This window comes from Nymphaea colorata, chromosome 9, assembly GCF_008831285.2.
Source record: "Nymphaea colorata isolate Beijing-Zhang1983 chromosome 9, ASM883128v2, whole genome shotgun sequence".
Taxonomy (NCBI): Eukaryota; Viridiplantae; Streptophyta; class Magnoliopsida; order Nymphaeales; family Nymphaeaceae; genus Nymphaea; species Nymphaea colorata.
The window spans coordinates 17,554,550-17,580,047 of record NC_045146.1 but is presented as its reverse complement, the minus strand read 5'-3'; the positions used below and the strand labels follow the sequence as shown (position 1 = coordinate 17,580,047).

General features: G+C 39.1%; 2 protein-coding genes across 3 annotated transcripts; both read right to left on the bottom strand.

Moving 5' to 3' along the window:
* Positions 1-55: 55 nt before the first annotated feature.
* On the bottom strand, positions 56-6,192 carry LOC116259794 (ABC transporter E family member 2). 2 transcript variants are annotated; one of them, XM_031637715.2, is made up of 12 exons: positions 5,940-6,192; positions 4,401-4,486; positions 4,202-4,299; positions 3,975-4,092; positions 3,786-3,875; positions 2,897-3,201; positions 2,597-2,792; positions 2,332-2,517; positions 1,911-2,180; positions 783-1,028; positions 564-700; positions 56-489 (listed from the first exon to the last, which is right to left on the bottom strand). In XM_031637715.2, the coding sequence occupies exons 1-11, from the start codon at positions 6,040-6,042 to the stop codon at positions 581-583; spliced, it is 1,818 nt and encodes a 605-aa protein (XP_031493575.1). In that variant the 5' UTR covers positions 6,043-6,192; the 3' UTR covers positions 56-489; positions 564-580. The 2 variants fall into 2 exon arrangements, with proteins under 2 accessions (XP_031493575.1, XP_049935371.1); XM_050079414.1 differs by having other exon boundaries at positions 56-482.
* Positions 6,193-7,453: 1,261 nt separating this feature from the next.
* On the bottom strand, positions 7,454-17,120 carry LOC116259804 (pyruvate kinase, cytosolic isozyme). Its single transcript, XM_031637729.1, has 4 exons — positions 16,967-17,120; positions 16,410-16,703; positions 9,336-9,797; positions 7,454-8,576 (listed from the first exon to the last, which is right to left on the bottom strand). The coding sequence occupies exons 2-4, from the start codon at positions 16,665-16,667 to the stop codon at positions 7,764-7,766; spliced, it is 1,533 nt and encodes a 510-aa protein (XP_031493589.1). The 5' UTR covers positions 16,668-16,703; positions 16,967-17,120; the 3' UTR covers positions 7,454-7,763.
* Positions 17,121-25,498: the final 8,378 nt, after the last annotated feature.

Genomic DNA, 25,498 nt, shown 5'->3' with positions numbered 1-25,498 from the left:
CATGCAATGGGAAAGAACAAAGGAAGACTACAAATTACAGCCGCTAGATGCTCTGTGTCAAATACTTTCATGCAATGGGAAAGAAGAAAGGAAGACTACAAATTCACACCAAGAATTTTCAAGGACATATGATTGTCAAATGGACTTTTCTAATTTCAACTTATTGACCGACCAAAACTCAATTCCTGCCCCTGCACTTAACCATGGGACATATGTAGCAAACTTCTCAAAAGCCTTCAACAGTATACATGGAGGTGAAAAACTCAAAATGCAGCATCCTTCAAGACATCACCCGTCTGAATAGCACTAACGAAAGATCAACATTTGTTGCTATGGAACTCCGGAAAAACTGAACATCAAGAATATACTTCAATTAGGCCTCTTTGTCGAGCAGACTGCATCATCACCATCGTCAAATGACGGTTCAACAAGGTATACAACCAGCAGAGTTAGATCTGCCACTAGAATCCCAGATGGGCAAGCTGGAACCTGGTTAAAAAAATAGTGAAATTGTAGAAGTGAACAAAATGAGTATTTAATAATCACATGGTGCAAGTGGAAACCTGCAAAGGGTGCTATTTCAATCATCCAGGTAGTAATAGGAACCAGCAGCCTTCTGTTCCCTGTCTTTGGTAGAATCAAGCTTGTTTATGCGGGGCCTATAGTTGGTCGGATCTCTTCTAAAAGTAATGTCCAAATGCTGCACAAAATCACCATGGAATGACAAACCACTTCCTAGAGAGAATCCATGATACAAGTAAACAAGGAATCAATTAGCTTACCGACAAGAAAAGATTCATCCCCGTCAAGAGGGACTGGGGAGCATTAGCAACACAATCCAAAGATGGTATCCCCTCGTAAACAATAACTCGATCAGCAAGGTATGTTGCCATTATAAAGTCATGCTCCACCACAAACGCAGTCTTCTTAGCATGAAGGATGAATCGCTTTATGACTTTAGAAGCCACTATACGCTGCTCTGAGTCCAGATATGCACTTGGCTCATCAATCAGATATATATCCGCAGGCTGCATGAAAGCATGAGTTATTCCTTGAAGCAGCAACATGCCAAATAGCATTTCAACTGAGCAATCAACAAAGATGATAAACCAGCAAATGCCCACCCTTTGACATGGTTGGGTTGCTCGGTGCAATTCTTTCAGTTGGCTAGATTTTGACTAGCCAGCGGCCTGTGCAACCTATGGGTTTCAATGTGTGAATCATTTATTTGCCTACAGTACACTTGAATTTCAGTAAAAGTGGATGATGTGAGGTGCATGAAAAAAACCAACTGAAGAAATATTCAGATGTCAGAAAAATAAAAAAAATTACAGGTGAATTAATTTGGTAACAAAGGCATTCAAATTTCAAAGTCAATGTCCTACAATAGTCAACTTTATGGCATAGACAATCATGATATTTTGAAAATCCAAAGCGTGATCCACAACAAAAGCTGTTCCAATTCATCTGTAGCATCAAATTCTATGATAGCTGCTTTTGATCCTATGGCACGTTGGGAAACACCATCCAGTTTGTGTGGATTCAAAGTAATTCTCAGATGACAGTTTCAAGAATGGTATGGAGAACTATAATTTATATGTTGCAAATATATCCAAATCCCAAAGGTAGCTTTCCCGTACTCATTTTAGATAGAATTTGTTTCTCTTCCTGATAACTGTTAGCCACAAGATTCAGTTTGAAAATTTTTCTTAATAAAGCCTTCCTTCAACATTAATATTTCAACGCTTCATATTAATAAATTTCTCTACTAGAAACACTTTTGAATTATTGAAAAGGAAAAAAGGTTTCATGAACAAGCATCCCCTCTCTCTCTCCACACATACACGAACGCACACAAGGCAAGACACAAATGAAGTACAAAAAAAGGACTTGACAACGTGAAATTTTACCTTGCCAAGACACAGACATAATGCTACTCTCTGCAATTCTCCACCAGATAGATTGATGACCTCTTGGTCCATTAACTGTTCTATTTGGAGTGGCTTCATGACATCTGACACAAATTGGGGATGCATATAAGAATCTCGGATTTTTTGATGCAGCAAGTGCCGAACAGTTGACTGGAACTTTGGACTTATTTTTTGTGGTTTGTAAGAAACATTGAACTCAGGTATTTCCAACTCCGAGCCCTCCACTGAGTCAGGTTTCAAAAGACCAGCCTGAAAAAGTTACAGTTAGTGGACAATCCACATACACATGCTAATCCAAAACAAAACAAATAGATAGAATTTCAGTAGATTGAATCCACCACAGAACATGTACAGAAGAACATTTAATCAGAACTATTATATGACATCACAAATCTTGTACCAGCATTCGGATAAATGTGGTCTTCCCAGTCCCATTCTCCCCCAGCATTACAATAATCTGGGAGTCAGTAAATTCACCCTCAACAACACGAAGTTTAAAATTTCCCTGTGTTTTTGTCATTGTTGGATATTTATATCTTGCATAAGTTTGTATCTCTTCAGCACTTTCCTGTGCTGTCTCTGCAACCTGCACAATAAATATACATTCAATAGTAACCAACAATCAAACAGCTAAACAACTGACAGTCAAACATTTAATTAGTTACCTTAAAAGTAAGAGACTCATCACGAAACCGAAGATTTTCAGTCGGAACAAATCCTGCTAAGAATATGTTAATACCTTCTCTAACAGAGAAAGGAAGTGTTACAACCCCGTAAGCGCCTGGCTTCCCATAGAGACAGCAAATGAAGTCCGAAAGGTAATCTAGGACGCTAAGATCATGTTCAACCACAATCACATAGCTGGAAGAAAAGAAAGATAAGACAATGTCATGTTCAGGCTGATCTTAAAAGATCCATAACAAAATGCTTGAAAGTACAACAGAGAAATCATGTGCAAGACATGCCTGTTAGGCCGAAGCAATGACCGAATAACTTGTGCAGCTTTTAACCTCTGTTTCACATCAAGATAACTTGATGGCTCATCAAACATATATATTTCTGCACTCTGAATTGCCACCACTGCAATAGCAAACCGTTGAAGCTCTCCACCTGATAAATCACCAACATTCCTATCTATAACCTGATTTAACTCGAGCTCATCGCAAAGCTCTGCTTTCATCTGCTTTTCATCCTTTTGATCAAGCACCTGAGCCACATTTCCTTGCACTGCTTTCGGTATGTGGTCAACATATTGAGGCTTGATAATTGCCTATCAGAATACAAAAATTTAATAACAGCAGGGGGATAGCAAATTTTAAAGCTAGATGCTACTACTTAGGCATGATGAGGTTGAATCATAACTACTGTGCTCCAATCCAATAAATGCCATTCTAACATTTTTTGGTTGTCTCACCAAATTTGCCCATGTAGATGAGATCTGTTGGCCGATTAGATAAGAACTGACCTTCAATCATGTTGCCTTATGCAATAGCTTTGTACTTTCCTTGATCACAAAATTTGGGATCTCTATCATGTTCTATTTTTAGAACACAATAATATCTCATATGCAAATCATTTAATAGTTATTGCCTAAACATTCACTGCTTTCCAAATATAAATTTCAATACGCAGATCACTGTACCTGCAACTAAAGCATTAAGTGGTCTACTACTGCACATCAGCCGCAAGTTTATCACACCTTCTTCAAGAAAATATGGAAAAACTACTCACAGCAAAAAATTGTGGACCTTTTCACTTTTCGTAAGCATTTTCTACAAAATGCTCTTAAACATAACCTTCAATTGATGTTGGTTAAATCATACCCAGATCATGGTCATAACGTCTACACAGTACCTTAAGATTATCTTCCAGAATACGAGTAAAATAATTCTGAAGCTCTGAGCCTCTAAAATAAGTCAAAATTTCCTGCCAATCAGGTGGATTCTGCAGAAGGAAAAAAAAAAAACTCATGTTATAATGTTATCAACATTTTCAATGCACAAAATGTCCAAGAAAAAGTCGCTGCATAATACAAAATATTACATTAAAACGACCCAAGTTTGGCTTCAACTTTCCAGCTAATACTTTAAGAGCAGTTGACTTTCCAATTCCATTTGTCCCAACCAAACCCAAAACCTGTCCAGGTCTAGGAACTGGCAACCTGTAAATTTTTTACTGTTATACTTCATGTTATCAAAAGCAATATAACAGAGCTATATGCCACAAAAGTAGCAGTAACAAACAAACATTTGTGGCAGTAACATACAAACCTATGCAGTTTAAAGGTGTTCGCACCATAACGATGTGTTGTATCTTTATCCAAATCTTTTGGAAGATTGATAATTTGAATGGCCTCAAATGGGCATTTCTTCATTCATGAAAAAAAAAATAACCATTCTAAGAGTTACCAAATCAAGCCATATAACATAGAAGATCATTCAACAAGATCAAAAAAGCAAGATCACATACCTTGACACAAATACCACATCCGATGCACAACTCCTCAGATATGAAAGCAATCTTTGAGGCTGGGGTTACTTCGATACATAACTTCCCTAAAAGAAACGGTCAACAATATTCAATAACTGAAGCAGTAATCCCATCAGTATAGAAGCCAAATTTCCAAACATTCTGGTGGCAGAAGAGTATGTGAAATTTCAGATGCAAGAAACAGTAAAATTTAAAACTAATTAAGGACTAACAGTTCCAAAAAAAAAAAAAATTGATGCTCTATTGCTTTCCACTTCATGTTGATAACTTTGTTAATTTATCACCACAAGTAACATTTCAATCTTAGCTGTAAGTAATCAACGAATATTGGAAATGTTAAAAATACAACAGATAATCACCCAACTTCGCCAATAATATTTCATTCAGTAAGAGAACATCTTTTGAAAAACAAAACAACATATTCAGATTCTAAACAACATATAGTGTAACAAATAATAAAAGACAGAATCATTGGGAACATGTAAACTACGTTGCTCGAATATAAGGTGCAAATATCATCTAACTAGGATGCATGGACATGTTACAACTTACAACATGACCAGAAACAGGTTGAGAATCGACCAAAGTTACTATTTATCAACGTCAACACTGTCTCGCATTGGAACTCCCATAAGATATCATGAGCTTATCTCAAAAAAAAAAGGGAAGGGTAGACATTAGATTGTGCTTAATATAGTAAGCGAATGCCTCATCTGATGAAAGATCTACGGTTGACATTCTCCTGGACCCCAGACATTTCCGTCTACATGCACCAGCCTCTCAACCACTCCAACTTTTTCTCTCAGCGAGTCAGACCAAAAATAGCACAAATATCTGTTTCAACCTCTGCATCAGACAAGCATCACGCCCTAAACCAGCCAGAACGTTGTGCAATGCAATATTAATAAAAAAAAATGATAACAGCAGTTTTGACAATAAAAAAATCACAATAAATGATAAATGTGACGACGCGGATGAGATTTTAAGGTTAGATTATCCGTTTATATATATATCTTCCCGAACACAAACCTTATATCCCTCTTTTCACGTATAATTAGCGAAACTTTTCCATATTCCTTTTTTATCCTTTCTCCTCCTCATTTACGCTGCGTCTATTCCATTTGCACTAATTTCTAAACCTTTCATTAGAACGTTTCATTCGATCCATCCCTAAACAAGTCCAACGCAGCACCTTCCATTGCAAGCGTGAAAATTTCTCTTTGGAATTAAAAAAAAAAAAAACAATGCAACTTCTAATTGTCGATCAAGCTCAATCAAGTAGCAAAGTTTTTGAAACATCGAGCAGGAATTGGAAAAAATTTTAACCAAGACAAAAAATTTCTTCGATTCGAGAAACTGACCGACAAAATTTAAAAAATAAATAAATAACTATATAAAGGATCCATCAGAAATTCAAATCGAACAGGCCAAACTTGCAGGAGTTTTCTCCTCAGAGGAAGCCATTCCTCGGAGAGGAAAGAAAAACCTTGCTCAATTCGTCCAAGAAGAAGATCGGACCTGTTTTCACGACGGGGCAACTCTTTTTACACTCTTGCCGGCACTTCTTCGGCTTGCAACGATCCGAGCTCACGATCGCAATTCGAGTAAGACGATCAGCCATCTCTTCCCCTCCTCTCCCCCCTTGTACCAGTCCGAAACCCTAGTGCCCTCTCCTCGCAGAAGAAGGAACTCTGAGAGAGAGAGAGAGAGAGAGAGAAACCCTAGCTGTCTCTACCCCGCTTTAGCGCTCCAAAAGAAACGAAAGAAAAACGGGGCCAGTGGAAAAGGAATTTAAGTAGAGGAAGTTGGGTAATTTACAGGGAAGTGGTCGCCGGAAAATTTTTATTCTCGAAAAGAGGGTCGGACTCTTCCCGCCGATCGTGGGGAGCACGCGCCCGCCCTCCCTCACCCGCCCCGCTTTGTATCCTGTGTTGGCGCGCTCTAGTGTTGTGGGAATTGGAAATGGAATCGAATCGGCCGATTCAGCAATTTAACCAACTGAATTATAAATTCGGAAAAAAAAGTTATACTACATTTTGATGGACAAATAAATGCAAATTTAAAATATAATTAAAATTTTAAAAATAATAAAATATAAATACTGGTTTTAATTTGATTTGTCATTGAATTTTAATTTGATTAAGTTGTCTTGGTTGCTTTTTAACTTAGGGAATATTTAATGGCAAAACAAGTTGTCTTGGTTGCTTTTAACCTTATATGGGTGAAAAAGTCTAGCCATAGAAATTTGGCTTTTCTCATTGGACTTTTCCGTGGTAAAATAAATCCCACCTTTGACATGATAAGGGGCAAAAAGAAAGATGGCACTAAGTGAAGGCCGAAGTCTCTCCCCTTCTCCTTGTTTTCAAATTTAGGGTTGCAGCCTAAGGCGAAGCCAATGCATCTTCAGGTTGATGTGGTACTGCAGCTTTGGATGGTCCAAGAGAATAATGCCCACAATCGAGCTGCTATGTTTCTTGCTCCATGCATTTTAGTTCTATATTTGTTTGTGCATGGAAGTTTTCTTTATCCACATTCTGATATACAAACAGGGCTGGGAAGCAACAGTCAAAAGATTTTATCCCAGCTTAAAGTTCCACCTAAACAGGTGGAACTTTATTCCTAGTACTAAAATTACTAAAGCTGTTAAAAAGTCTCAGCACATTTGTTGCAATATGTATTCCCTGGTGGAACTTTTTATAAATTTTAAATACATTTTCATCTTTCCAGCAGTGGCCGAGCCACATATAGTCAGGCGTGTGGGCAAAATTCTTTGCTTGACGCCTTAAAATGGTTCACTCATTTAAAAATAGCACTAACCCAAAAGCTGTGAGTTTTTAACGAGTACCACCCAGTGGCTTCCCAGACCGATCAAGGGTTAGAATGGGACAAAGAGTCGAAGGAGTTTCCGAGCCAGGATGTAACGTCTGAATTTTTTGCGTTCAGGCATCCTCCCGCTGTTATCAGGCAAGATGGAGCCAAAAGCGTTAGCAGGATAGATAATGAATCGACAATAAAGTTACATTTATACTTAATGAACCGACCAAAAAAATTGTCCACCTTTATTCATGTTCTTTGATTTCGCAAGGATGAGACAGGTATTACAGATCCAGACATCTGATCCGATCTGTTACTAGCACGGTAAACCAGGCGATAATGCCCCCTCATATAACAGAGTTGATGTGAAAACCATAAATAAGCTTCTAAAACATTATCTCAAAACAACAAAAGGAAAAACGAAGTATCATAGCTTTATGGCAGATCTCTATGGACGGAAATCAAAACGACGGAGGAGGCCCAAGACACTCCTCAAAATTTCTGAGCTGTATCAACCTAGCTCTTTTTTCATTTAACATAGCAGATTTTTATGACCGACGCAACACCAATTCGGTGCAATGCGACGATGGCATCTCCTTTTTTGCACAGGCCCCGCTGGGAAGCAGATTTCAGTGCAGCATCCAGGATGACCTCCGTAGATTCCGCATCTGTGGCTTTGGCAGAACCTTCAGCCAGCATGGGGATCAGACCCCTGTGTACCAAACTGTGCCTTGCCGGGCTCTCGTCGCTGCAGGTCCAGTCGAAGGAGTCGGTTGTCAAGACCGGAACCACCACAGATAGAATTGGCACTGCAGGCCTGTACTTGGCCACCAACTTTGCAGTCGTGCCGCCGCGCGTCAGCACAATTATAAGGGTTGCCCGGGCCTTGTTCGCAGTCCGCACAGCAGATGATGCGAGAGACTCTAGAGGGCTCATGGGCAGAGGTGCGGACTTTATCATTTCTTTGAAGATGGCACCATAGTCAAGTGAAGATTCAGCCTCAACGCAGATTCTAGCCATGATCTTAACTGCAAGCTCTGGGTAGGCACCAGCAGCACTCTCTCCACTAAGCATCACGCAATCAGTCCCATCCAGGACAGCGTTTGCTACATCTGTCGCCTCAGCACGTGTTGGACGGGGCGACTTGATCATGGACTCGAGCATCTGTGTTGCGGTAACCACAGGCTTCCCCACCAGGTTGCATTTGTAGATCATCATCTTCTGTGCCAGGAATATTTTCTCCACTGGGATCTCCATTCCAAGGTCACCACGAGCAACCATGAAAAAATCGGTCTCCCGAAGAATTTCATCAAAGTTGATCACCCCCTCCTGATTCTCCACCTGATCAACGCAGGATAGTGAGTTACAAAAATGTGCTCAGCAGAACATCTGGCTTGAACAATGAAGGAAGGTACAACTAATAACTAAGCATATTCCCAGCAGTTTTTGGAAAATAATATTGCAAATATGAAAGCACCGTTTTTTACTCGAAAGAACAAATAAGATGTGTTTGTAAGGATACAAGATTGAATCCTTTACAGGTCACTTATGAAAAATCATTGGAAAGAAGAGGCTTAAAGGGCAAGCTTTCGTCTTTCCAAGGTCCTTCCAGGGACTGCAATGACTTCGACTGCCCTATCAGTGTGAGTTGAAGTGTTTTAAGCGTGTTGGCTTCTCCAGCCATGACTGCGTGAAAATGAGGCCTTATAAAGGGTCCGATGTATGTCACGTCAGTTCCCTTGTACCCTCCCATGTAAAACATAGTTTGACTACAAATGTCATATCAAGAAAATAAATCCGAATTTGTGTATCATGTAATGGAAGCGGAATTCAAGAGACGATTGCAGTAAACTACATCCCAACAATCTAAAGGACAACATGGTGAGATGAAATATCCAAGGAAAATTCCATTTCAAAATCCCCTGTGATCAGTTTAAATAAAACTGGCCTTAAGAAAATTTTCATGCTTGTATTTGAGGATTCAGACTGGGCCAAGCAAAATATCCAACATGCACCAGCACCACCAAAAGTCGAACTTAAATTTGAAATGAAAACAAATACCGCAGGGAAAAGTTAATTAAAAAAATGACAAAGACAAACCTTTGACATCAGTTTGATGGTCTTTGCATGTGGCCCGAGTACTTGTCGTACATGCACAAGATCAGACCCTTTACGAACGAAAGAGAGTGCAATCATGTCAATCTTGTTTGGTACACCCCACTTTAAGATGTCCTCCTTGTCCTTCTCTGTGAGCGTGGGCAAATCTACAACAACGCCAGGCAGATTTACATTCTTTCGCTCACCAAGGACTGCAGTGTTCTCGCAGCGGCATCTCACGGTCCCCTTGTCAGGATGGCAAGAAAGAACAGTGAGAGTGATGGTACCATCAGAACAGAGGATGGTATTTCCAGGCTTCAGGTCTACGGGCAATTTCTTGTAGCTCATGGTAATCGTGTTTCCATCACCTTTGAGGGTATAATCAGTAGATATAATAATTTCTTGACCCTCTTTCAGCTGCACTGGCTTTCCATCCTTCAGAAAGCCTGTTCGGATCTCAGGACCCTGAGAAGTGGCACAAGAAGAAAGAGGCATTTCAGTAAAGAAAAGGGGAACTGTGTCAGTAATATTACTTACTAGTAACTGCTATTGTGTAAAATAGATAGAAGCATTATGACAAATTTAGCAACAAAATACTTTTAAGCAAGATTTTAAAAGATTAGAAAAAAAAGGTTGCCAATTTACCTCCTAGGGGAATGAACTCAATAGTGAAAGAAAAACAGGACAGGTCAAAGATGACCATAAGACTTATTCAGATTTTGAGGGAATGTACCTTTAATATGTTCTACATTTCCATGAAATTGCATTTCTTTTTCTGGACCCATAAGAGAAACATCATTACTCAAAATTCTAATAGTTCCACAAGTCGGTAACTTGTCATAGATTACAGTTTCGATAAGTCAAGGAGCAAAGCTGCACAGAGCTTATTAAACATGATCTCATGGGGCAGGTTCTGTTATGGAGATTTTGGCAATCTTTCTTTTCCGCAAGGGGTCTAGGGAGTTAAAGTGTATGCGTGTGCATGAGTGATGTACTGTGTAAGTGTGTCAGCGTGCATGTATATGTAAGAGAGGGGTAAAGAGAAAGAGAAAGAGAGGATGAAGATAGCAGCTGGAGAGGAAAAAGAGAGTTAACATTGGTTGGTCCTCAGACAACCTCTCCTGGATGTTACTCCGTATCCACTCTCGTTTCCACAATCATCATTCCTCTACATCATTGTCACAAAAAACGGGGACGGGTATTAAACGGCGAGGAAAAAAACGGGTATAATACGGCAAAGTTTTATATATCGAGAATAAAACGGGAAAAGTTCGGCAAATTTTTTTTTAAAATTAAACATTTAATACATCTTAAAAATTATAAAAATAATAATTAATAAAAAACGGAAAATAACGGGAAAATAACGGAAAATAACGGTAAAAAACGGATATTATACGGGTATTATACGCGTTTTTTGTTTTTTGACGTTTTTAAAAAAAAAACGGGAATAGTACGGGTATTATACGGCAGGACTGTTTTTGGCGTTAAATATGCGTTTTTTTTAAAGAAATAACAGTTTGAAAGCACTAAATACACATGAATTATCAAACCTTCATGGCTTCGAAAGATGAGCCTTATCACAACCCTTTATGAACCACTGTCACAAGTATATCCACGTTGTGTCAAGGACACATAGAAAGAACAACTCATCACGCATCTTGTATCCACAATTTGTGTAAAGCTTTTCTATGAAAACATAAAATTGATTTTTACCATTTAATTTGAAAAAGGTCATAATAAAAGATACCTCACATCATTAAATTTCTAGTACATAACATTATAAAAAGAAAAATGCTTGCATTAGTCAATGATGAGGTCTGCTTTGTCTGAACCTGAGCAAAGACAAAATGGTGCACAGTTGAAATTCATGCCCCAAGACCACAAACCTGAATTTAGATGTGGCAACTCATAAAACTCTCAACAAAAACATCATTAACTCATCTACCTAAAAATCGAATACTCTAATGCAATACACTCAAGATGTGCTTCACCATTGTTTTGTGATGAAATTAAACATATCCATGTGATTTTCATACTTAATGTGACCACAAACAGGATATTTTTCCAATAGAATCGTGTTAAAACCATAACCTTAATGTGATCACTGTCGAAAACAAATATCAAATTCCCATGATTCAGAAAGCTTAAGAATAAGTTGTGTTGTGGGAAATTCTTCTTCAACATCAACTCGAGGGAAAAATACCATCATCCATGTATGGGAATCAATAAAGTACCTGTGGAACTACTATTCAGAACAAAACATGCAACAGGCACCATGAATTCTAGGTTTATATCTTTCAAGGTAACAAACATGCCCATCACATTTAATAGAATGATGAATGAAATCTTGAGGCTGCAACTCTAGTGCTTTAACCTAGTTTTGCTCAGGAACCTCTCATGCACAACAAGAAGCTAGTGAGACCAACTGTCATAGAAAAGAACCCCAAGCAGTTCCAAGAGCATTAGCTCTTTTAAGTACAGCAACGCATTAAGGAGTCTCATCTGACTTGTCTTCAGCACCTTGGTGAGGAAGGAGTGCATATGAATCCCAAGATAGAACAAATATTTCGATGGTTGATTGCATGAGCACTAAGGGTCATTTTTGGGGATACCTAGATATTATTGCTACTTTGTTCAGCAATAGAGGTTGACTGAAACGCAACAATGCTCTTCAACATGAAGGACATTGAAGGAAGGTTGTGTCAGGCCAAAACGTTCAAGGAACTGGAGAAAATGATGACAACCTCCTCACCTCCCCACATGAAGCTGACCTGATTTTTCAGAGTGTACCATGAAAAGTAATATCTCTGTGTTCAAGGTGGAAAGAATCCTTTCACAGTAGAGGTAACCCTAAAAATAGGCCACTTCAGCAAAGCCACAAAAGGATGCCACCCAACTCTCATCCTAAAAGGGAGTGACCATCATCACAGTCCCCTCATTCCAAAGGTGCCCACTACCTTTTACGGAGAAGATTCTTTCCTTGACGAACCTACAGCTGTGCATCACCCAAGTCAAGCATAGAAAAAAAGAGCCCAGCAAACCAATTTAATTCACCATACAACAAAGGAACAGCATCGAAAATGCTGCCCCTAATGCTTTGATGAGGCACAAGAAAGGAGCAATGGCAGTTTTCTTCATGCTGACTACCAAATTGTGGGATTAGATCAAACAGCAGCAGTAGGACTCCCAAAATTCAGCAGTTAAAAGATAAAACAGTAAAATCATGAATAGGTGGTCTACCCGACTGCAAGTTCATGATAATATTTGATATTACAGAAACCAAACACATAGTGCCATAAGCCACATGAGTTAACACATATTGCCTCAAATCCTTCAGCATTTTCATGAATCCTTTTAGACAACGCATGAAGGATCTCTAAGAAGCTATTACCAAGTCAAACCAAATCATCAACCACACAAACAAATTGGCCACCACAACCAACCTAGATTCAATTATTTTATTCATATTACACCCTATAAGGCAGCTTATAAGAGACCGCCTTCCTCACTGCAACAGTATCAGGAAGGATGAGGCAACTTATCTTAGCCAATATTCCTCACTGCAAGGGTATGACAAAGTGCGTAACCATACGCATGCCAAGACGAAGTCTTCGGAATACTTGGAAAGAATTGCTCATAGCTCAAACCAGAAAAGGTAACAAAATGATCAAACATAAATTATCGGACTTGTTAAGGGTCTAAATAACCAAGCAAGAACCGCAAAACAATTAAAGATCTCATAAGCTTTACCCTCAATCTTTTGACTCTTTCCAAGTAACAGCTAAGGCTGCCTACCAATAACAGCTACCCAAACTCCAAAGGGATACAAGTCCATCTCACAAAGTTCACACTTGAAGTCATTCAAAGGTCATCAAACAAAAACATAAGGTTGGACCATGGGCACCTTTGTGAAAATCAAGGAAGGTCATTGAACCAATATATGAGGGTCTGCCTATGGGGACCTAGTAAAGGAAACCAAGGCCCTTCAGGTTTGATTGAACAAATGCAAGGAAAGGCACACATATGTATATCCCAGAGAGTGGTTGATAAAATGGAAAGAGTTTGAACCAGGATGTAGAGAACGAAGGTTGTCTAAGCGGTTTTACTATTCAATAAGATGATTAGTAAAATGTCATATTGACAGTGCACCTCACTTTCCCCCTTGAGGACAAGATGATGCTTTCATTTTGTATTCATGTGCATCTTCCTTCTCATATTTGTTTCTCTATTACTTTTCGATCTTCCCCTTATATTATTTTTCAATTCAGCTTCCTCCTTCACGTCCTTGATTTTGATTATATATAAACACTTCAAAGAATGTATAATGTCCTATTGACAGTTCTTAGTTGATAAGGTATTTGAGGAGGAGAAACAAAAAAATAAAAACAAGGAATTTACGTCTGAAGGAGAACACAATGAGTTATTATGTAATAAGGAAGGGACTGTACATTTGTGAACATGATAAGGCATAGATGTAGATGCAACACTGAGAGCGAGATTTAAATGCTCAAATCAACTGCAATCTGCAATTTTTCATTTATCTAATCAAGTTTGGGCTGTGTCTTGCACAAAGGAAGTCCCAATTAGATGATAGAATACAACAATAGATAGTTAAAGGTCCAGATTCCAAACTTCAAAATAGGTAAGCAAGGAATAGCTTACCAGCACATTTAGGGTGCCCTCCCAACAAGGTCCACACGCCAGTGACTCTATAATGTTTTTCGATCAACAATGGATACATATTAGAATATGGAGACAGTGGAAAAGATGGCTCCCTTTGGGAATCCAGTTGAAGGTAGATGCAGACAGCAGAAGGTAGATGCAGAGAGCAGCACGCCTCAATGTGTAGCCACAATGACAAAGCCAACAAGTATAAGGGCAAGCAAGAATACAGTCATTTCAAGCTTTCAGACATTGGTCATTGTTTAAAGCAAAGGGTTGTTGCTTTTTAATGAAATGATACCTTGCCTCTGCTCTCCATAGACAATATAGGAGTGAAACCATGCTCTGAGGTTACTTCCTCCCTAAGTCACACGGGTATGCCACATATGATGGCGCACCCGCATCGCGACACAGCACCCAGCTCGGTCAAACCTAGTCGGGTGTTGCGGAACACACCCGTTCTTCTTTTCTCTTTTTTTTCCATTTTTTTCCTTCTCCTATCTTTTTCTCTTCCTTTTTCCCTCTTCTCTCTCTCTCCTCCCTATTGTATTTAATAGGGCTTTGAATTTTGTATGATAAAAAAAAATTAAACTATAGACAAATAAAATTACTTATATAACAGATAACATATATACGTATGTATATATAAATATATATACATATATGTATATATATATATATATATATATATTTTTTTTTTTATATTCATATGCTCTCACCGCACCCGCACCTATTTTTTTTTGGAACATGCTGCATTCTGCACCAAGACCTGCACTTGCACCCATGTGACATAGCTTCCTCCACTTTTTCTTTACACTTGATTTTTTTTTTTCACTTTTCTTTGTTAAGATGAATCATTATGCCATTGTTATCTTCTCGACCACAGTCACCACTTTCATTCCTAATAATTTTTCATAAGGCTATATTTGTAGTTTTCCCAAAATGTAATTCATCTAGAAGTAACTAAAAATATAAAGAAATAACCACGAATTATATATGTACAAAGATTCCAAACACAAGGTTCGTCCTTTGTCAGGTATAAACAGAAGAGGCGTAGATCAGAATGGACATCAATCCCACCTATTATTATTTTTGTTTGCTCAAAATTTAATCCAACTCCAGTAGAACTAAAATGTCAACGCAAATCATCATACTTATAGATTGAACTGAATCCAAAAAATCTGAAAAAGTCCCATTCAAATTAAAAGAGATCACAGATAAACAAAATTTAATCCAAATTAATTCATTTTCAATTTTTGTTAGCTTGTTGCATATAATAATTTTATTAAATCTTCAGTAAAATAAAGTATGAAAAACTTAAATTGGTAATTTATTTACTACCAGATGAAATGACTGAATTCGTGTCAGTATTTATTCAGACTTGAAGCTAAATCCAACTCCAAATCGAATATCTACTCCACTCCAAGACTGAAATGAAAACATAAAGAGTGTTATTTTCAATTTTGTCTCTCTCTGAATCTGAACGAAGCTGTACATACTAACCCACATTAAATCAATAGCATATCTACCTATACTTTTTGCACCCCTACCCATCACTGATCCCAAACGAATCTGCTTATCAACTCTTGACTCACCCAAATGCCCACCAAATAATAATCGATGGCTCGATGCTAATACGAGCAGAGAAAAATGCTGTATTCAGAAACAAGTTCAACTGTGTTAGGTACAGGGAAGCTAGATCTAGGCTCTCACAGAAGACATTCTTATTCTAGAGGAAATTAGTTATATTTCGCAGGAAAGTGGCAGTCATCACAGAAGCTTCCAAATGTTAAAGCTGTCTCCATCTTCATTGAATATACACACTAAAGGAAATATTGTGACCTTCAGTCTTCAGAGAGGTTGAACGATCTTCCATGAACGTATCATGTAGAGTGTAGACGATCCATTTTCAAGACATCAGATCAGACAAACAACACCGTGAACACGCAAGGTGAAAAATAAAATCACCAAGACCGTGAGCATATCACTGCTACATGCCACCAAACACGAAACTTTTCTTTTTCTATAGCTCCCATAACAGAATCTGCAAGGTTTATGAAGCGAGACCATCGAATCATCCATGCAAAAGATTAAACTCATCGAAATTTGGAGGAAAGAACCTGAATCTTCAACTGATTTCATATGTGCATGGGACAAACTGAATCATCTTCGACTACAATCATGCCTAAATATAAATTCAAAATTTTTTAATGCCGAATGATGAGACGCGCGAATGTTGACGATCATGAAGATCAACGTTCAGAAGATCTTAAAAGGGTCTGAAAGGTTTCCATCAAGCTCAACCAAGAGTTCGGATCTCTCGATCTACTATAATGCCGTGACAACACAACCATCCACGGAGATTAACCAAAACGACAGACACTCCATGGATTCGTTACAGAAAGAGAGGCAAACCTTTGTGTCCAGCATGACGGCGCACAAGATCTGCGTGTTCTGCATGGCCATCCTGAGGTTATCGAGGGTCTCCTGGTGGTACTCGTGCGTGCCGTGCGAAAAATTGAACCTGGCGACACTCATTCCAGCCCTGAGGAGCTTCTCGCACATAGGCACCGATCTCGACGCCGGGCCGAGAGTGCACACGATCTTCGTCTTCGGGATGCGTCCATCGTTCGGCAACTCCTTCAGGATCCCTTCGATGTCGATGTTGGCCATGCTGTCCTATAAAGAAGGTGGGGAAAATCCTAAAACCTAGATCACCAAGAGAGACAGAGAGAGAAACATATCAAAACAGGGAGAAACGATATACGAAAAAAGGACTTGCAAATAGAAAAAAAAATAATAAACAAAAAGCCTCTGTTTTGCGCCTCCACGCTTCTCTCCTTTTCCTTCTACGATTCTGTTCTATCAGAATCGCGAGTTTCCGATCAGATTTCCGGAGACGAGAATCCCAGGAGGATTGAAAACAAAGAAGAGAAGCAAGGAAAAAGCACAGCGAAAACGAAAAAGAATACCTGCAGGCGTTCGTCTCCAAAGCGAAACCCTCTCTCTCTCTATTCGTCGATGGGCATGAAAAGGAACATTTAAATAGGCGCTCACCGGGGCCGCTGTCGTCGGCAACGACGTGCGGTGGGCCCGTGGATTTTTTCTTGCCCCTGGCGGAATAAGCACCGGCTCGGTTCTGCTCGGCTCGAATTGGCTCGGCTCGGAGAGCACCTAGCAGAATATTCCCGGGACTCAAAGGGAAGAATAAAAATATCGTGTGCGCTTTTTTAGGGAAGGACGCCTCTCTCTCTTCATCCTTCCCTCTCGCTTTTTCATTGTTCCTGCGGTCTAACGCCGAAAGCTGAAGTCCTTCGTCCCGCCTTGGCCAGCCTGCCTTCCCGGCCCACGGATTCACTGGGTGGGATTGACGGACGTCCTACTTTTTTTGTCCGGGACAGTAAAGTCCCGGCTCCCTGCTAGCCTGGTTCAGGCTTTCAACGACAGTCAGCACACAGAAATTGAACAGATTTACTCTGATTTGCTTACATTAAGGATGCGTTCTCCTGTTTGATAGGTCTAAAGTTTATTTAAAAAATAATTGAGGAGAGGACTGACTTACCGAGTTTTGGGAATCGCGAGTCAGTTAGAATCGCTGGAAAATATGACTACTCATCCCTACCTCGCCTGACTCATCCATGGTTCGGTCTTAACTCGGTTCTAACTCGCTCGATTTAGGTTATTTTAAAACTTAATCGAATTGACGAATGAGAATTCAAGTCACAGGTTTACCAACTATGGATGTAGGTATAGGGCGAAATATAACTGGAGACCATACCATGGTATGGTGTTTAAGTTTGTTGGAGCGTAAATGGGATGGGAAGATGGTTCATATTAAGAGGGTTCTAGATTTGAATATTGTAATTATTGTCGATGCCATCTTTTCTGCTTCTTTTTATTGAAAACATAAATTTTAAGAGCAGAAATGTTGGAAAATATAAAGGTATATGACTACATCATGGATCATATAAGGACAAATATAGATAATTCTGCACAAGGTCGAACATACTATTTATGTGGGTTTGGTTTTTTTCCTGCTTCTCATTTTGTCTTGGTAAGGGAATTTTTAGATTTGTTCATATTATTTTTACACAGCTTTGTTTGACCCGAGATATCTTTGTTAATTTTAAAAACTTCCACTGTAACTGGGCTAATCCAAGCAAGTTATGTGCAAAAAGGGAAACAAGCCCACCTCTCTGAGGTAGCGTTTGATAGCCCTGGGGCTGAGGATTTGAGATCCTCGAATCTTAAAAACCGAAGCCTTTCAAAACCGTGTTTGTTTGATGCACCGGGAAGGCGTTCTCTCTCTCCTCCCGACCTCAATGGAGCTCGAAGCGATGGCCATGGCGGATAGAGGTAGATGGAGGTGGACAATGGTGACTCTCTCTATCTCGTGCTATGGCCAGAACCCTCATTGAAGGTTTCAGACCGAGAGGGTTTTAGACGGCTTGAGTCCCTCTCGAAGAGGGATTCAGACCGTCTGAAACAGTCTGACGTCTGAATGCCTCTCGAAAGAGGGATCCAGACCGTTTGAAACCCTCGACGCCCTCTTCCTCCGACTTTAAGCAGCAACGGTGGCTGCTCCGGCGTCCTCCGACTTCCAAAACACATAGGCAGCGTCGCCCGCGTCTTGCGACAATCCTAGTGAAGTGCCCTAGCTTTTTCCGTTTAATATCACCCTTACGCGGTCGGATTTGCATATTCTGTTCTTGCCTTCCATTTTATCCGGCGAACCATTTCAACAGCAACCGGCGGTTGCTCCGGCATCCTCCAGCTTGCGAATCATTCAGGACACTGTGCCTGAGCCTTGCGAAGGCCTGGTAAGGAGCCCGGGCGCTTCCCTTCGGATTTCATTGGTATTTTGCCGCATTTGCGCGGTTCTTCCTCTCTGTGCCTGTGTCTGCGAGCGCGCGGTTGAGGCGGTGTTGCTTCCCGCGAGATTTTCCCGCGCTGATCAGAGATCCGCGCGGAGAGATCGGAGGGTGGCGGGGTCGGATATCAAAACCGTACATTTCGTCCTTATCAAGTATCTTGAGATCAACCGTTTGCTAAAACTGTGGATCTTACCCTGAAATCCATCCTCGGATCTGATATCCGAGGCTATCAAACACGGCGGCCTTATTGAATCATTGATATTAGGGCTTCCTTGGTCTGGGGATGAGCTTTCGCTCCCGTCCCTGTCAGGCACAGGACACCCAACGCGCCTCCAATGTAAAAAAAGGGATGATGTCTGTTGGTTAAAATTGTTGTTTACACGCATTAAATTTGACAAAAAGGCTCAAATGCCCACTTCGTTCTCCCAATCGTTTCCGCTTGGGGTGGATTATGAGATCAACAAGAAGGTCAAGGTAACAGTTTGGGCTAAATTTGGAACACCAATGTCATATATATATATATATATATATATATATATATATATATATATATATATATATATATATATATATATATAGAGAGAGAGAGAGAGAGAGAGAGAGATAGAGATAGAGAGAGAGAGAGTTATATATATATATACCACGGCTCCCCTCTTGAGATTTAAAAAAATATGAGAGATTTCACAGTGTCAAATTTTCAAAAATTATACTTTATCCCCTATAAAAGTTTTCTAAAATACAATAGGCTCATGTGGCAACTGCTACTTAAACCGTCGGGCCCTCTTCTCCACCACTGTCGATAGCCTTCATGGACTGGTTATGTCAGTGTCATAAAACGGATGCTCGGCCATCGAAGGTCCATTGATTTTGCTTATGCAGAATTTTGTCAAAAGTTATGACCAACCCATAAATCAAACATAATTGCTGTTGGTTGGCTTTCACAAGGTGCAAAAAGCTATCTAGAAACTCAATTATTGTTGGTAAAGAATTAAGAACCATTAAATGGAGATCATGAAACAGGACAGGACAAAAATGTCTTTTTCATGAAATGCTGTGAATTGCTTTTACATAAAGTGAATGTCTTTTTCATGAAAATGGTGTGAATTGCTTTTACATAAAGTGTCATGATAGTAATATGTGTCTTGATTTTCTGGCTTCATCGGCCTTTTTAAGGATCATTTGGAGTGACCATTCTTACAGATCCACTTTGTCATTTGTATTGGTTAATTGATGAGTATCTTTTTGGTGGAGCTCGACCTCATGCTGTAGTTAGCTCTTATGTACCAAAAAAAAAGAAGTACCATGACATCGGATTTTTTCTCAGATCATGTTTGATTATGGTGGGTTTGAGATATGAGACTATGGTTTTGAACTCCAACCCTTTTCCTAATCGGGTGTCAAATCCACATTTTTTGCCCTATGGTAAGGATTTGAGATCCATGTTGGGGGTTAGTTCCCCTCCAATCTGAGATATGTGGGGAACCAAGCGCCACTTCACTTTTAACTCTCTTTTTTTCTTTTCTTTTTTTTTCTTTTTTTTTTTACGACAAAAGCTAGTCTCAACCATATATTATAGCAAAGTTGAGACTCGATCCAAGGTCTTCCCTATTGACATTCTACTCAAACAAGGTATTCAACATAACTTCAAATTGAATTCTCTTAATCAAAGTTGAACCAACCCCCTGAGCCTGTTATTCCCTGAACTCTATCTGGACTGTGATACAGTAATCCCCATTAACAAGAATCATGATCAAAAGCCGTCCAAAGTCAACTTTGACCACGAAGTGCTGAAGTAGGGATGATCTCATGCATCCCTACTTTACAGATAATGCGCTCATCGAATCGTGCTTCCGTTAACAAAATATCCTTCTTGTGCCCAATTATTAGGGCGGGCATGAGCACCTTCGAACAGTTGACTTGAGAACCCCGAATACACTTTATGTTGAGCTCCCGTGTATCACTTTGTATATTTATGTTATATGTATTCGTTTTGGATCTGGATCCAAATGAGATCCACATGGCTATTTATTATATGCATCCTGCATGTGTGTTGTAGCATGGCTGTCACAGTATGTATCACCTTGTATGTGTTAGAAGATGTAACGTAAGTGATCTTAATAAGATTAGGGCTCCTTTGGAAAATAGCTTAATAGGGGAGTTTTTCATGTTTGAGCCAGACGCTTAGACAATGTGGACACGTATGGGCAATTGTCCATACAGTATAATATTTTTTTCATATTTACATATTGCTTGACCTCAAATTTTTTTACTATCTATATATACGCTGCCCCTCAAATATATGGCGAATGCTCCTCAGCCAAACATGAGCCTCAAGACTTAACCTATTTCATTATACTATGAATTGCGGGTATTGTAATACGTGTTTATATATGAATCTATGATTTTAGCAAAAAGGGAGCGATCATGAACGTTGTTACTATAGCAAAGAAATAACCCTTCAATCAATTCATATCATGTTTTATGTATTTTTGAAACATGTGTTTTCATATGCTCTATAACAGTGTGTTTTCCTTATCAAACTTTCTCCAGTTTAACTTCGCTGCCAAGTTCAAAAAAGAGGTAGACATCGGTGATAGTGAAAGTGTTGTCTTATGAGCTAGGGATGATGTTAATGGATCGGATTTGGATTCAGATTCGATATACTCTTAATCATATATGATTTTCAGATACCACATATTTATATTCAAATAAAGAAAAGTCATATCCGAATCTGATTTTTATATTCATGTCCGAATCCGATTTTTTTATTTTCAAAATGTAAGAACATTAGATGTAGGATATTTGTCTAAAAATAAATCCTCGGATATTTATGTATATTCGAATGTGAACCCAATCACATGTCATTTCTTAAATCGGAATCCAATATGATTTCTTAATCCAATATTAAATATTTGTTTATATTTGATTTTTTTTTTCACATCGATTCAATCATATATCATCTTCATATCAAATACATTGACATTCCCAGTAGGAGGAGAGCGGGACTAGCAATAAGAGGTCTCAAAGTCACGAAGAACTCAAATAAATATGTGAAAAGTGGACATGGAAAATCGAAAATACATGCTGCCAACGTCCAGGAGTCATGCTGGTTTTCCATATATAAAGAAACTAAAACTTATATGCCCGAGTTGGCTCCTTCACCACTGATTTTACTCGCTTAAGAACAATGGACGGCTTTTTCCTAAATGGAACGTGCTGTTTTCGGGGTTGAACACACTCTTCACATGTTCCGCCCCTTAAATAAGGGGCACCTCGATTATATTATGGTGAGCTATAAAAATTTCATTCTTTTTTTTTTATAAACAAGGGGATCACACTTTCCAGAGGCATATTTTATTCCACCGTTTAAATGAGAGCTGAAGTCCTTTGAAAGCAGAAATCCTTTCAATCTAAGATTTGATATAATGCTATTAGGGTTAACGACATATAAATTCCTCGATGACGTATAATTTCCATGATTATACGACAAACATTATAAAAGTTGAAAATTGAAATAGAATAACCATGAGGAGTTTACCTTATTAAATGTTGCTGACCTAATGTCACGCCCACGCACAAGTAAGGATGTAAATTATTCCCATTCTGTCGGTTTCTGTTTCTACCAAATTCGACTAATCGGACTCGTGCATTCAAACGCATATCGGAATCTCTACTTCTTTTCTTACAAGATCAAAGGTGTATACATAATCGACTCTGATTTTATTGGATTTCAGTTGGATATAAAAAACCTAGATTCAGATTCAGCTAAATAAATTTAAACTAGAAGCAAGCGTCGTTGGAAAAAGAAAGTTATTATTTTCGGAAGCCTTTGAAGTACATAGCCGAACAGAAAATGGAATCTCAATCTCACCTTCCATTGACTTTCAAAAGTCTAAAAACGCGGTAAGCAGTGTCATAGAAAACAAATTTCCGAGTTTGCAACCAAAGTGAGGAGTACATCTGGTTAGGGTTTTGGGGATATTTAATGGCGTTTCCTCGTGTCATGTAGTAGTTAGGTAAATTTCTAAAAATAATGCCAAGAAGACGACGTCAGGCGCCGGCGTCGGAAGACGACGGCCTAGAACTGTCACTCAAGTCAGCTGAAGGCGACGACGGCTCGCCGGCTCTCCAGCCAACGAAGCTGCAGCCGACACACGGCGGTGGATGCAAAATAGGCGGGAAGGGAAGCTTGCGCGTCACGTTTCCCCTTTCGGCCTTCTCGTCTCGGAGATATTTTTTGTTAATGGAATCCAGGAAGCGGTGGGCGGGGACGCCGGGGAAGACGGTTTCGAAGGCAGGGGGGTTTGGCTCCAGGGCGCGGCTTTCGATGGCCCGTCCAACGAAACCCTCGGCTGCGTCAATTACCTTGCGCCCTGGGATGGAGGCCGAGAGTCAGAAATAGGTCAATGCGGAAGTCTTTGCCTCCTCCTTGAACTTCTCGCCGGTCAGAAATGGCTGCCGCGCAGATCGCAGCATATTATTGATAGGAACGAGGTTCGGTTCAGAGCTAGGGTTGAAAAAATTCGAATTACGTTTGAAATTTGGCGAATTTGATTTCGGACCTCTATCGCGCGTCTTGCTGTTTCCGATCTGATTGAACTTTTGGAAATCAATGTCTGATTGAATTTGATACGATTGAAGATGGCGAATTTGATGCCCCGGCAAAGCTGTGCATAACGGACAGACCAGTACTGTTGGAACTGTTGTGGAAAGTGAAGGTTGAAGACTCTGTTATCTGTTTGTGTTTGTCTGACTGGCCATTTTAGAGGCCTTGAACGACTTGGCATGTCGGAACTTGTAATGTGGACATTTCTTCAGCAGGTTCTTTGTACGGTCTCATACTGGCCGTCCACCTTAGAAGATGCAGCAATTGGAAAGATATTTATTATTCTTCCCTGGCCACGTGGGTTGGCATTTTGCACTTCGTTTCATTGTATCGTTAAACGTGCTTTATCATGCTCAGTGACGGAGGAATTCTCTTTCCAGAGATGGAATATGGTTTCCTACTTTTCTTGTGTTGCAGTGGTGCTTTCTTTTGCTGCTTTTAATTCTGCAAATTCAGTTTTAGCAAATCAACAAACTAGTTTGTGCTTTCAAATGCATAGATGAGGGGAAAATCAAGGAACCATTGAAATTTTATTTTAGGTTTGGTGATTCAATGGGAGGTCAAAACCACTAATTTTTCTTCCACTTTGGGGTCCAGAAATGCTTCATAACTTGTGTGGGAATCGGTACACCCATCATGATGCAGATGAACGTAGCTTATAAGAAGTGAACTAATGATCTGACTTCAAACAATCCCCCAACCCAACCAGGCTAAATTCTTTTGGCCTATTTTATTTGGACTAAAAAGCTATCTAAAAGGCTAACATAGCTTGCATGTTTTATCGAATAACATATACAAATCGACTATTTAATTTTTTTTATTTATCCCCAGATGTTAGGATAGCACATTGTAATGCCAATAGCGCAAAAATTAAGGGCTTATTGATTCGTACATTATTGTGAAATTTGATTTGAAAAATCCATGAAGATTCAATTTGGAAGTTTTTTTTTTTTTTTATAAGAGGCTTACATGTTGACAGTTTTTTTAAGTTGGAAGCATAAAATTTAGGAGAAAAGGATGGGTGGCGGGGGCCTAAGGCTATTTGGAGGTGAAAAATATTGATCGCTTATATACAGCCGTTATAATGGCATGCAACTTGTATGGTGAGAGAGATTTGGGAAAATGTAAGAAAAGCTAAAATCCAAATAATCGGAATAAGCCTTATTTCATTTTGTAGCTGGCAATGAATAAAAAAGGAAATGCGGAGCCGTTGGAAGTGTCCAAAGAAAAGGTTGTTAAGATATAATTTTTTTGTGGGTTCGGTGGGGACAAATACCTATCTATTTGAACTACATAAACATCCCTCACCACTAAGGGGGCATTTGATTGTTTGAAATTTTAATTTCAGAATGAAAATTTCGTAATCATAATTCATCCTCTTCAAACTGAAATGAAATAAAAAATCCAAGTTTCAATTTCATAACTTTGACTGTTTGTTTAATAGTTTCAATTTTTTAAAAAATAACATTTTGGTTATAAAATTTCATGATTATGGGTTTATCAAACACTTTATAAATGTCACTTTATAAATGTCAACCCAAGAGTAGTGCCTACAAGAATTGAATAGGCCATGCACTGCCCTCTACACTCCAACTAGGATATGTTAAGAGAGAGAAAGAATCATTGCATCGAGCTAAAATGGGTTTTACTCTATAATCTTTTTTCTGCTCTTGCCATTTTCACATCAATCTTTTATTATCTATGAAGCTTTTTTTTTTTTTTTCTCATCATCCACTTGTGAGAACTAATTATATAGGAACTCTATCGTAGCGTTTGGATGGTACCTCAAAATAAAACTAAACTGGTTATGTGAAAACTAGCATTTCTTAAAACCCTGTTTTTTCAAAACCACTTTTCTGATGCACATGGAACTGTTCATCTCATTTTCGTTCTTGAAATTAAAACTGCCTGTTCTAAATAATGTGATGGTGATATTTTCTCATTAATCCATCATGGTTTTCTATGCCATAAAGTTTAATGGCTACTACCTTATGCTACAAAGTGTAATGCATTTTGACATATTG